The following is a 13,757-nucleotide window of genomic DNA, read 5'->3' on the forward strand; positions in this document are numbered from 1 at the left end:
CCACCCAACTGAGTGAGTCAATAATAAAGCTAAAAGCAAACACTACCATGGATTATTCTCCCACCAACAGCAGAGAAAGAACAGTGGGATCATCTGTCAGCAGCTCACCCATTTGATGTCACAGGCACCCATCTCTGTTGAATGGCAAGGTGGTGCCAGGTGTCACCCCTCCACATTAGAAGACCCAAGGAAAGAGGAAGCATGTGCAGCTCTAGGGTCCTCTAGAACCCCAGCAACCTTCAATCTGTTTCAGCAGACAGCACATTTCCCTCAAAAGAGCCCACCAGAAGCCCAAAACACCTGTTGCAGTGTCCCTGACGTGGTCAGAGGGTCAGAGATTGAGTACATCAGAAGCCCTGGTGGGAGTTTGCTACAGATAAATGAATCAGCAGAACAGATGAGCAGCTCCTGAAGCATCTACCCGCAATGCACAGAAAGAAAAGATATAATTTCAGGCTTGTGGCAGATGCTGGAGGGTTTGTGGTGCTAAAAAAAAAAATAAATTAAGAAAACTTAAAAATAAATAATCTCAACACACCTACATATGATAGATAGCTTTCTAGGATGAGGAAATCCTGCAGTAGCTGGAAGAAAACCACTCTCAGCTCTCAACCTCAGTTGAGATAAGGAATCAGAAAAAGATCCAACACGACATCTCTAAAAGGTCAGTTTCCCAAAACTAGAAAGAGGCACAAAAATAACTGAGAGAAAACACCTAAATATAAGCAAATGTGACAATGCTGATTGGGAGATATTTAAAGATGGCTTAGTAGAGCCCTTCTTTTCACCCCCTTAGGAAAAAAAAATCATAGTATTGCCTTTTTAAAGTTTGGTTGGTTTAAAATAATAATTTTAAGACAAGAATTTGACATAAAAATAAATCAAATATGTAACAAACAGAAAAACCACTAGAAAATCAGTAGCTGGAACTCAACATTTTATCAAGCAAGCTAAAAGATAGGAATATTAAACAACAACAAAAACCCAACCCTCAACTAATAGCAATAAGGCATATCAAGGAAACAAGCAACAGCATCAGTACAAAAGGCTTGATAGAGTACAGTGATGTTTTCCTGACATAGAAGATGTAGAAAGTATTAAGGCATATCAAGAAAACAAGCAACAGCATCAATACAAAAGGCTTGATAGAGTACAGTGATGTTTTCCTGACATTGAAGATGTAGAAAGTATTAAGGCATATCAAGGAAACAAGCAACAGCATCAATATAAAAGGCTTGATAGAGTACAGTGATGTTATCCTGATATAGGAGATGTAGAAAGTATTAAGGCATATCAAGAAAACAAGCAACAGCATCAATACAAAAGGCTGGATAGAGTACAGTGATATTATCCTGACACAAGATGTAGAAAGTATAATCATGACTTTTTATCTTTGCAGATAAGGATGACTCCTATCTCAGCTATACAAGAATCCTCTGGGAATTAACCTGGAAAGTACCCAACACTGTCTGCTAACTTTTTTTCCATATCCAGAACTAGAAAACCTGCCTGTCAGAGAGTATGAAGGAGCTCAGAAAGTCCCTAACAGCAATTAAAAAAATAATAAATTAATTAACAAACCCAGGCCAGCCAGGAAGTTCCAAAGGTCTTGGAACAATAAATAAAAAAACTCCACTCATGCAAACAAAAACTTAGCATTGTGCCAATATTTTCAGAGGGCAAACAGCCTGACCTGGGAAGTGCAGGCTGGTTACCCTGCCTGAGGTCCCCGGCAGAGGAACAGCCAATATTCGCAGCTGCAAACACAATTAGTGGTAGTCAACATGCTTTTCTGGTTCGAGGGCTTGTCAAACTGATCTAGTTTTTCTTCTAAGAGTACACATTTGGCTGACAAAGGTAGCTGTGTTGACATAATGTGTGCAGACTGCTGTGTGACGCTTGCCTGTGGCCAGTGTGACCAAAATCCCTGGCACCATGCAAACACCGGTGTATAGTGTATATCCAGAGGATTAAAAGGCGGTTGAGCCCAGTGACCTCATTACAGTTATACCTGTGCCACCTGCCCCTGCAGAGGCTCCAACTCCCCCCACAGAGCAGAAGGGCTCACAAGGTGACAGCAGTCGTTCTCGGCAGAGGAAGCTCCCGGCAGCACCGGTGAGAGATGTGGGTTCTGGGGGCATGCACACTTTGGCTGCGTGCCTCGGTTTGCAGCAGGTTCAGGAGAGCTAGAAAAGGGTATTTCCAGACCCCCTGCCCGAGAGCAGGCTAGCTCACTGGAAACACCTGCTGGGTTTAGTGTGGGCGTTCACACCTGTAAAGCTAGTAGGACCCACAAACGAAAAGCTCAACCATACCAGCAGCCTTCAACTGATCATGCTTCTGCATGTGCCACATAGCACATGGCTCACTCATATTTCCTTCGTCGGTCCTAACTTGTGCTCAGCACCACTAACAACACAGGACACACCCCAACACCCACCCAACACATATTCTATCTTCCCAGGGGGAAAGAGTAGTGGAGTGACTTCTCCTGGAAAGTTTTCAAGGTCAGGTGTTTTGCTTTTAAACTTTACCAGTGCTGGGCCAACAGGTGGCCAGGTTTCTGAAGACTTTCAGCTGGCAAATATTTCACCCCTTGTCCCTTGCCTCCCATATAGACATACAGACATCTCTCCTGTTTGAGCAGTAATTTCTCATACCTTTCACCTTCAACCGTCTAAATGTTCTGCACTGTGAACACATAGACCAAAGTCTGGAACTTTGTTTAAAGCTCTCAGACCGTATGAGCAGCTCCAAATATCCAGGCAGCTGGACAGTGCTGTAGGAAAGCTCCATGCTAGCAGTTCTCCAGAATGACTGAGCAGAGCAATCCACTATGGACACGTCAGTGAATCCAGACCTCCTCTGCTCGCAGGCATCACATATCTCCTGCTCATTCATCTGCAGAAAACTGCTGATACTCTCCAGGCAACTGACCACACCAGTTAGGGAACTCCTTGTGAGATCCTGCCTGTTAGCAACGCTTGCACTCTCTGTCCATTGCAGCTACAGGCTGCACAGAGGTGCTGAAGTATGTCAAGTACTGCAAAGGGATGGACCAAAAGCCTCATCCCCACAACAGTCATCACCCACCTCAGCTACTGAAGCAGTGCCAATTTCACATCCCAGCCTGAATCCAGCTAATCTTGGCAATAAAATGTTCTCTCCAGATGGACAATCTTCCAGCTCAGCTCTTGCTAGCATTTCTGTGAGCTTGCTCCAGAAACACAGGGCTTGGCACTTCCAGGATTTGGCAAGCACTGACACATTCATAACAGGTGTCCAAGCCTACCCCAAGCGAGACCAGTAAATGAACATGAGCAGAGAAACTCTTTGTCAGAAGGACTTCAATCTGACTGCTGCACTTCAGCTGAGCCCCATTGGTCATGATGTTGCTCATGTGTTAACAGGAACACGAATCAAGATGAGACCCCTGAGTTGTTGTTCTATATCCAGGGAAACAAGGTAGTCTGCTTATATCCCATGGATAGATGCAAGACATTGCCTGAGCATCCTAAACACATGATCTTTCCAGTGAACTAAGATGACAACAATGAGATGCTGGTTACCTTTATTGAGCTTCATACCATCACCATCAGCCTACTTCCCTTTCCTGCTGCTGAATCCATCTAGTGACTTGACAAAAGCGTTTTCAGTTTAGGCTGCTGACTGAAGGAGAAATGATGCTCAGGTCAATAAAGCAGGGCAGGTCTCTCAACACTCACCACCGCTTTGAAGCGTGTAACACTGAATTCCCCATTAGTCACGCTCAGGTTCTGCGTGCAGCGAGAGCCACCTCTCCTCGAATCAGAGAGCTAAACAAAGATTTCACTTGCGTTGGTTCTACTGGTACAGCCCAACACCTTGTAGGTAGAGCAGAAAGTGGACTGCTGACAGGGATTGAGATTTGGAAAATCCTTTCATGGTCACTTCGAGGGAAAGTTGTGCTTTTTGACTTTCACGGGGTCGTGAACTCGCCTCACACAGCGGAGGCAGTCAAGACACAAAGTAGGGGCAAGTGATTATCAAGTGATAAAAGCAGCTAAGTAGTTTCAGGTGTGCTTGCTGCCCAACCCAGCCAAATAACACAAACCACTAATTATCTTGGGGAGAAGAACGTCTCTATTCCTCGCTCCCAGAAGCACTGATCACAAGCTCAAAGTGCTCACATTTTAAAGCAAAGCTGGAAAAAAACGGAAAACACCAGTCCCAGCTGTGTTAAAGTTCCCATACATCCAACACGGCACCTTTGTGCATACATACATTCAATGTACCTGTCAGAGAGCAACTCACTGGTGGGAATCACTGCATCCAACATCTTTCCAAGCAAATAGCCGTTTGTATGCGACCATTAGCAAATCAATCGAACAATAAAGACACCAAGGAGGGGGAAATTGGTCCCTTCAGTCGTACCCACCCTCTACTTTCACCAAACTCTGTCGAGTTACTCCACATTCACAGTAGATTGAGAGAGACAGAGATCAGCATCCCCAAAAGACTTACAGCTGTGTCTCACGCGTTATAACCACTGGAGGAATTTCATTAAAGCCGTTTTACAAGCTATAAAACTAAAGATCGCTTTCTGCCTTCCGCTGCAAAGCGCACAGTGGTGTCGTCCTTAGCAAAACATACTCTATGGTACGTTTTAAGCAGCACTACTCAGACTCCTTGAAACTCCTTACAGAGCTATTTATAGCCAGTACTACCTCATTGCTGAAATTTATAGCCAATGCTATTTCTTTGCTAAAATAACAAGACTACAAAGGTAAAATACATATATATGTATGCCCCGAAGAAATAATGTATTTTTTTAAAGAAGGCTGTATCAACATCAACCCAACAGTTTTCCTAGATTAATTCCTCAGGGAGGTCAAAACACAAAGCTCCAAAGCAGACTTTCAAATTACCTATGGAAAAAAATAAAATACAACCAACCAACCAGCCAATAGAACAAAACAAAAACTCCGTGGAAAAACTTCATTCTGCTTTCCGTTGGTCACCAAAAGCACAGCAGTTTTAGGATGAAAATGATAAAACGTATGTAGGGCTAGGACATCATAAAAGCAAGTTTTCGGTGTCACTTTTAGGTTGTTCTTAAAAACCTAAGCAGTCTTCCTCTGCACCTGACCGGCCCTTGAACTTTTCCTTATCCGCGCTCGCTTTCCTCCAGCTCCTGGCTGAAGGAACACGGGCTTTACCTGAGTCGCGACGTGAGTTCGGGCTCCTCGATTTGCAGCTGCCTCTGGGAGACAGAAGTTCCAAGGAGTTGGAGAAGAGATGCGGCGGTACGGGACAGACAGCGAGGCGAGAACCTCGGCAGGTGCTCCTCTGGCTCATCGGCAGCTCGCCACCCTTTCAACCGGGGACAGAGCGGCTCCCGGCGCTCCCGAAATGCCCGTTACCGCTCCGGTGACACGGCGGCGGGCTGCGGTCCTGTCCGCCACTGCCGCCCGCCGACCCCCCACCCCGCCGCGACCAGGGAGCGCTGCCGTGCGGGGCCAGGGGCAGCCGAGCCCCGGACGCGGTGCGGGGCCGCTTTGCCCGCCGCCGGCAAGTTGGCAGCGTGGCCGCACCGCCCCCCGCGCCCGCCCCCCGCTCCCGCCCCGCTCTCACCGGCGTTGCGGAGCTTCTTGTTCCTCAGCACCGAGAGGATGACCAGCGCGTTGCCCAGCACATCCACCACGATGGTGAAGATGAGCACGGTTGCTAGGGCGGTCGCGGCCCGCGCCGAGGGACCCCCTTCCAGCTGGCAGCCCGGGCAGCTCCCGTTGCTCCCCGGTCGCTCCATGCGCGCTGCCGCCGGGGCCCCTCCTCCTTCTCCCGCCCCGACGGCACCCCCCAGGCCGCCGCCGCGCCGCGGGGAGGAGCACTCCTCGGCACCGGTCCCGGGGGTGTGTGTGTTTGGGGGGGGGGGGGGGGGGGGCAGGGGCACAGCGCCCCCTCCCCGCCGTGCCACCGCCCTGCCCGGGGCGGGGCAGGGGGGGCTGCCCGGTACCGGGGCACCCGTAGCGCTCGTCGGGCTGATGGCGCCACCGCGCGGCCGTGATGGGGAGCAGCGGGGCAGGACGCGGACAGCGGCGGGGCGCAGGTGCAGGGGGCGTGTGGGGACTCAGCGCAGGACGGGACTCTGCAGCACCCATCCGGCTCCGCAGCGCTCCCAGCGCGCTACTCTCCCCCACAGATGCGCTGTGAGGACACCGGGCCGATGCGGAGTGCGTTTCACTGTCCAAAGTGAAAGGCTCCAGCCCGTGTGACATCCGCCCTCACACTGTCCCGGGAGGCAGCAGCGGTGAGAGCCTTTGCTGCCCGGCTGCCGTCAGGAGACCGTGGAAGCATTTAAACTGGAGAAAATCATTACGAGCATTCAAGCCCTTTAACCCAGCACTGCCAAGTTGTCCACTCAACAACGTCCCTCAGCACCACTTTTAACTACCTCCAGAGATGATGATTCAACCACGTCCCTGAGCAGCCCCCTCCAAGGCTTGACAATTCCTTCGGCAAATAAATTTTTCCTAATGCCTAATCTAGACCCTGGCCCCTGGCTCAGCTTGAGGCTATTTCATATCACTTGTTCCTTGGGAGAAGAGGCCAGTCCTTACCTCACTACAACCTGCTTTGAGGTAGTTGTAGAGAGCAAGGAGGTCTCCTCTCAGCAACTATATCAGAATGAAACCGATGGCTTTCATTTTAATCCTTACTGATTCTGGTGTGCGTGATGCACAGGTCTCAGCTGTAATTCCAACTTCAGCAGCCCACTTGCGTGCTTCTCAAGCGCAGGAAAGCGGCGCTCAGCAGGAATTCCCACCTTCTTCAGCCCAGCCTTGCAGCTAAAGCTTCCGGGCACCTCTTGTGCTTCACTCCACACAACCACGAGCAAGAGGAGACCCAGTCCCTGTGGTCAGATTGCCGCTGCAATACTCAATCACACGAGTTCTCAGCTTTATTTCGAAAGCAAACACACTAAAAATAGGGCTTGTGGCCTGTGGAGATCAGCCACGATGCTGTGCTAGGGACAAGGGGGGCAGGAGAGGGCAGAAACATGCCAAGGCTGATCACCACCACACGGCACCTCCCCTGGGCATTGGCCCAAAGCTGCTTCAGGTCAAACCGACGGAGCTAACACAAAGGCTGTCACAACCTGGCCTCGGGGCTTTGCAACTGCTCGATTGAGTGAGCCAACAACAAAGCCAAAAGCAAATGCTTTGGTATTTTGTCTGTCAACCGAATAATTTTGTTCACAGACTTTTGGATGGTCTATGTTCAGAACCTACCTGTGCTATGGAAGCAGAGGCAGGAACAGCTTGCACGGACAAATCCTTTTGGCACTTTCACCTTCATACCACTGTGCTCTGGCATCTGTTTGCACCCTATTTAAGATGGTTTCACAGGTTTTTCAGATGTGGAGAACTGGGATGTGACTTCACAGGACCTGAACTTTGTATGCAGGCTCCTTGGACTTGATAGTAGAAACATGATTTGGAACTGGTGAAGATGGAGTCAAAATACCTCTGTTAATAGTAAAGAAGGAAAGGCACAGTTTCTATGGTAAGGTTTAAAGTATAAATGTATGTTTAAAGTATATAGATATGTGCATGTACTTCATTATATATACACACACACATTAGAGAGAGAGAAATGGGAGGGGGGAGAGAAAGGGGAGGGGGGAGAGAGAGAGAGAAAGGGGAGGGGGGAGAGAGAGAGAGAAAGGGGAGGGGGGAGAGAGAGAGGGAGAGAGGGAGAAGTTGTGTGTTTGAAGTATCTACATATGTGGAAAAAGCCTTGCCAGGACACTGTATCATGTAAATTTCTGAGGATATGGAACAAGACCTGTTCAATGCTTGGGTCACATTTCTCAGCCATTTTTTATCTCTTGTTTTCTTTTACATGGTAGATGAGATGCTTCCCTTTCAGTATCACAGACATTTTTAACAGAAACCACAGGTGCCACTGAGAAAAGAATTTCCTGCCTATTTTTTTTTTCTTTTCCAGTTCTGAACAAAGAAGACAGAAAAGGGGCTGAGAGTTAAAAATGGCCCTATTTACAGTACAGTACTGAGGCACTGCTGGTGTTAAAATGTCATCATTCATGCAAGCAATGATACTAAGAAATAAAGGCAATGAAGAAGAAACCAGAGATGATGCTTCTGCTAATGAAAAGGATAATACAGGTACCACAGCAAGCCCCTCCTGTCTCCCCACCAGCTGTATGTAGATGTTTCTGCTGGGCTGAGAAAGAGGAGTGAGGACAGAGGAGCCTGCTTTTCTGCATGGGCAAGGGCAGTGTATGTGTCCATCCTGTTCAATGCTACACATGCCTGTGCTGGGCAGACACAGGGGGGAGCAGGTGCTGAGCCCAAGGTACCAGTTTGAGAGCATAGTCCTTGATTTCACGGTAGGCACTGAGGAGAGCAAGGTTGGATCAGCCATCACAGGAGCAGTCAACCCTACTGCAGCACTGGGTCAGACTTTGCTGTGGGAAGTGGAGCATTGAAAGAGGCTGCACAGAGAAGTGCTGTAGTCTCCATCTCTGGAGTCATTCACAACCTGTTTGTACACCTTCCTGTGCAACTTGCTCTAGCTGGCAGAGGGCTTGACTAGATGATCTCCAGAAGTCTCTTCCAAGCCCTATCAGGCTGTGATTCTGTGTGAGTTTGAAGTTAAAAAGCTGCCTTTCTGAGGTCTTTGCTCAGAGATGTGTGTGGTGCTATCGCTTCTCCCACAGACTTAGAGGCTTTCAAGATCTCTGTAAACCTGCATCCTGAGAAGTTATTTCCTGCTAGTGCTGTCTTCCAGTCCCTTCCAAGATGGAAGCTATCATGCTAGGATGTCCCAGGGAGAAGTAGTTTTGCCTACTGATAGAGAAAAGTAGTTGATTGCTGAATAATAGAGTATAAATACAGATTCTGCTGAACCTCAGTGACATTCACTGGGGCAGAGATGGTTGTCCTGCTGCTGTCTGGGGCCAATGGGAGCACTAAAGCTGCCCAGTGAAGGTTTTGGCCTCAATTATACTTCAAAAAACCCATTTGCTAGCAGAGCAGGGTGAGGTAGAGTGGGTCATATTTTATGGTACTGCTGCAAGTGGGGAAGAAAAACCAACACAGAAAGGGCTCTTCTGATAACTTCTTTTGATGCATAGTTTATCCCCTCAAGAAGCAGTACTCTTCCACAGTCCAGTGCAACTGCCTTAGATGGGAAGGTGTCTACAGCTCTACCAGGCATGTGTGCATCTGTACAGTTATAAGAACTAATCTCTCATAAGACACCGAGATGAAATGATGATAGATGTAGTGAGCAACTGTTTTCATCAGTGAAGTGATTTAGATGAATGATTTTCAGGCTGTTTTCCTCCCACCCTCCTGCTAAATGGACTCTTCACTGCTTCAATTAAGAAAAGGCTAGCACTCTAGGAAGCAGTGGCAAGGGGGAAAAAATGAAAGTATATGTATCAATAAGACCTTTTTAATTACGCTTTACTGGAACCTCTAACGTAAATCATACTGAAATAAAACTATCCCCAGTGTGTTAGAAGAGTTCAGGCTCATTAGAGTGTGCAAGGACCATGTGATCACAGGAGAAGCCACTGAATTAGGGACAGAAACCAGAGCCCTTCAGTACCCAAAGCACACCAAGGAGGGCATGCATGTGTACACAAACAGGAATGCCAAGCAGGATGCAATCAGTGAAAAATATTCAAGCATCACAAATGCTTTTCAAACACTCCTTTTGAAGAGATGTCACAGTATTGCTAAGGGTGAGGTTTAGACGGGCAGCACCTGGCACCCTCCTGTTGTGCCGCTCACAGCCGAGAGTGGGACTTGGCCAGTGGCATGGAACACCTCCTTTTGCAACCCTACCTGCCAAAGCATTAGCTCAGTAAGAGTTAATCCAGGTATACTGTGACAAATGAAAGCTTGCATAATTGAAAAATAGCTGAGGCATTAATCTTCCTTCTCAGTACCTTGAGTCCTCTTTAAAAAGATTATTTTGTCTTCAGAGACAGCTTTAATGCTACTTAATGAATCACTTCTAAATGAAGGATTTCCCCCCCCCCCCACCCCTCCCTACACAGGGACAGGCTGACTACTACACTGATTTTGTCAAAGTGACAATTAACTTTTGTCAAATACACAAGGGTAATGGCTCTTCTCCACAAATATTACTATGCTGAATTTGGCATACTTAAGGCCAAATTGTCTTGTCATCTTGGCCAAGCCTGCTCAGTGACAGACATAGTCATTCCTTTTAGCTAGATCCAGGCAACTCTTCATGCTTACCAGAATAATCAGTGGCCCCCTGAGCACCATCAGGAAGAGGTAGGGTAGTGATGGATAAAGAATACCAGGCTGGGAAGTTCAGAATCCTAGCAAGATTTTAGAGCACAAGTCTTACAAAGAGCCATTAAGTGGTCTGGGGTTGTTTAGAGGAGAGGAGGCTCAGGACAGCTAGCTGAAAGGAGGCTGTAGTGAGGTGGGGGTTGGTTACTCCTCATAAGGAAGAAGTACTAGGACAAGAAGAAATGGGCTCAAGTGACTCCAGGGGAAGTTTAGGATGGACATTGGGAAAAGTTTCTTCACACAAAGGGATGTCAAACTCTAGAACAGGCTGCTCAGAGAAGTGGTGGAGTCACCGTCCCTGGAGGTAGAGATAGGTAGACGTGGTGCTCAGAGACATTGTTTAGTGGTGACCTACCAATGTTGGGTTAATGGTTTGATTTGATGACCTTAAAGTATCTCTTCCAGCCAAAACAATTCCACAATTCTGTGTTCCCCAGATGCACACAAAGAATCTGAATGAAGCTGAATCCCTCCCTTGCTACCACGCCAGCCTAGTTGAGTATGTAAGCTGATTTCCAGCAAGAGCAAAAGACAACAGAAGTTCTGACTTCTGACTCAAGCAATGGCCTGTGGGAGAGGCTCACAACCAGACATAGAAATGGGGCTAATAAACCCTTTGCCACATGGGCTACTCCCACATTGTTCAGCCCCAGACAGGGTACAGGGGAGCCCAGCACTGCTCCTGGTGATGGGCAGACCAGGTTTAGTCCATCTCTGGGCAGAACAGGTGAGAGTTTAGAGGTTTCTCCTGCCTCCCGTATGAATAGGGACAGCCTGCACTGCTTTAACACCACCAGGATGCAGTGTTCAGCCATTGGAGACCTTCAGCATGTGCCTTTCCAGCAGTTTCTTTTTCTTGTTTAAGATTCTGCTCTAGACTCCAGACAGCAGAGATTCATCCCTTGGCACAGTCTCGGGCTTTCTGAGCTGACAAACACAGCTAAAATAAGCCACTTACTCTATCCATGCAACAGGATTGCTACCTTCAAAAGAAGGACCAATCACACCCTTTGCCCTCCATCCTTGTCACAATTATGCCCATAATGCTGGCATGTGGCAGAACTATTTCCAAACCATTACCAAAAGGGGAATCACCACTATCACAGTATCACAGTATCATCCACCCACAACTCTCCAGCCAAACACTCTCAGCAGTAGTTCCCCTCTTCTAAACTTTTTTTTTCTTGTCCATTTGGACTGTGCAGCTATTTACTGCAGAGGCAACACAGCTGCACTGTGCATGGGATAAGAGAACCCCAGACTTGGGGGAAAAAAGCACTAGTTGCTTTGGCAATAAAGAGATGAATACAGCAGCTTGCCCCCAGCTGCTATCACAGAAGAGATCAACAAACAAGCAGCTCTATTTATGCCATCATGCTTGCATAGAAACTCCAGACAAACTAATAACCTGGTGTTCAGCCACTTCCCCTCTTTGTCCCTGAAGCAGCAGCCTCACGCAGAGCGCACGGCTCGCTCACCCAGAATAGGCTTTTTTGTTCATCACTCAAAACGCAGCGGACACAGGCCGGTTCATTCAGCTCAGATGCTCAACACTGCAATCTAAATACAAAGGGAAAGAAGGGAAACTTTGTATTTCTTTCATACCCTGACTATTAAATGACAGCGTCAATGTTGCCTTGGGATGCAACATCAAACCGCTTCCTTCGCTCCAAGATAGGACTTAAGAAGAATGACTTGGGGCTGACTTGCCATTTAAAATCTCCCATTCTTCCCCCCCCCCCATCTCAAACTCAAGGATGCAACATGAATGAAATTGGAATTAGCCTCATTACAAACAAGCAAAGGGAATGACCTAGATTCACTTTGCCTCTCAGAGGGAAGTGATGGCAAAAGTTTAAAACCCACCATATGGGGCTGTCGGCTGCGGCACATTTAGGTCAGACTTGGTTGAAATCAAATTTCCCAAAAAGGTTTGTACTAGCAGGATGATGTGTATGGCAGTGGCTGAATTATGCATGGGATTTGTGCAGCCTCTGCTAGCAAATAACTCCAGGCTTCTCACACATGTGGAGAAACCCAAACTCATCCCTGCAGCATCTTGAGTGGTTCCAACCAAGCTTTGTGCCTTTGGGGATACACAGTGTGCCTTCGCCACCATCTAGATCAGGTAGGATTCTGTGCTGTGTCAGGCTGGAGCTAGCCTTGCTATACACCCCAAGGTGCAAATCTAGCTGGGGTCTGGCCAGTCTAGCTCACCGATACCTGTGTTACTCACCCAGCTGCTGTTACTCACCATCAACTGTGGGGACATTCACAGCTGATGCCACTCTATTGTCAGAGTCTCTCCATTGCCATTGGCAGCTGCTTTCCAATGCTAAGGCTGAAATTGCCACGGTTATCCTCTACAAGTGGAGAAATAATAGTCTTAAGAAACAAAGCAAGGAGCCTTTCCCGAGCAGCCCCTCCTGCAGCCTGACTCGTGGGAGCTGCTTCAGGAGCACTCGGAGGCGACTGCCTCGTCACAAGGCAGCAGCGCAGGGAGGACAGCACAACACTGCACTCCAAATATCCAGCTCTTAATTATGTCCCAAGCAGCACCTCTGCGCCTGCAGTAATGAGGGCTCAGCTATACCCGTGGCCGATAGCGAGATCCTGTTCTGCTTCATCCTCATTATGGGAAATAGCCTGCTCAGCTCCAGCAGCCGGTGGAGATGTTTCCTCTCGTGAAGCAGATTGCTTTCTCCTGTCAATTACGAGCAGAGAGCTCGACAGCCCTGTGCAAATTGCTGGGTGGAAACACAAATAGGAGTACACGGGAAACGATTAGAGTCTTGGTGGTAGGCTTGCTTAAAAATGGCTGATGGAAGCAGAGGTCAAGAGAAATAAATAGCATAGAGTTGAGGGTGATGATGGCTGGCACAGGGAGACTGGGGGACATAGTCCCTGCCTGCCCCTTCAGGAGCACAGCTGTCAGCATCGTGTGGCAAGGGTTAATACGGGGGCTGCAGCAAGCTACGTTTTTCCCCCAGTTAAGAGATTCCCGTTTCTCAGTCTGTGGCTTTGGTACATACTGACAGTGTGCATCCCACAACTGGAGAACTTTACACCCTTTGGGGAACAGGAAACAATTCCCTCTCTTGCCGTGCTCTCACCAAAGGACCTAATTTCCCTGGGCACTCCAGTACACCTGCAAAGCTCTAGGGGATTTCTGAGGGGTGAGTGATCAGGTCTCTGGACTGAGGTTACACACCAACCTTTACCAAACACACAGCACCAGTGCTCATGCTGTCCGCAGCAATTGCCCTTACCCCTGGAAGCTGAGTGGTGTAGTTTCAGCTGAGCACCATAAACTGAATGTTGTCCTGATGCATCTCTACTCCAAATAAAGGACTAGAAGGTGCACACACATTTTAACCAACAGTCTCAATCTCAGAGATAGTTTCTTCAGCCCTACAGACC

At 48.0% G+C, this 13,757-nt stretch overlaps 1 protein-coding gene and 1 long non-coding RNA gene across 5 annotated transcripts in view; both read right to left on the minus strand.

Moving 5' to 3' along the window:
* GPR50 (G protein-coupled receptor 50) overlaps positions 1–5,905 on the minus strand; it is a 50,166-nt gene extending 44,261 nt beyond the window's left edge. For 2 of the 4 annotated variants that reach the window (XM_064159570.1, XM_064159573.1), the window contains exon 1: positions 5,614–5,905. In XM_064159570.1, the coding sequence (XP_064015640.1) occupies positions 5,614–5,788 (175 nt within the window). In that variant the 5' untranslated portion in view covers positions 5,789–5,905. Of the gene's footprint in view, positions 1–3,569; positions 4,053–5,198; positions 5,559–5,613 lie in introns of those variants that run through there. The other 2 variants (XM_064159571.1, XM_064159572.1) reach the window with 2 other exon arrangements.
* Positions 5,906–6,666: 761 nt separating this feature from the next.
* Positions 6,667–12,689, minus strand: LOC135184068 (uncharacterized). The gene is made up of 4 exons (XR_010305846.1): positions 12,592–12,689; positions 11,816–11,897; positions 7,272–7,508; positions 6,667–6,909 (listed from the first exon to the last, which is right to left on the minus strand). It is a non-coding gene; the product is annotated as an uncharacterized LOC135184068 (long non-coding RNA).
* Between the last annotated feature and the right edge of the window lie 1,068 nt (positions 12,690–13,757).

The sequence above is a fragment of the Pogoniulus pusillus genome, chromosome 19, assembly GCF_015220805.1.
Source record: "Pogoniulus pusillus isolate bPogPus1 chromosome 19, bPogPus1.pri, whole genome shotgun sequence".
Lineage (NCBI taxonomy): Eukaryota > Metazoa > Chordata > Aves > Piciformes > Lybiidae > Pogoniulus > Pogoniulus pusillus.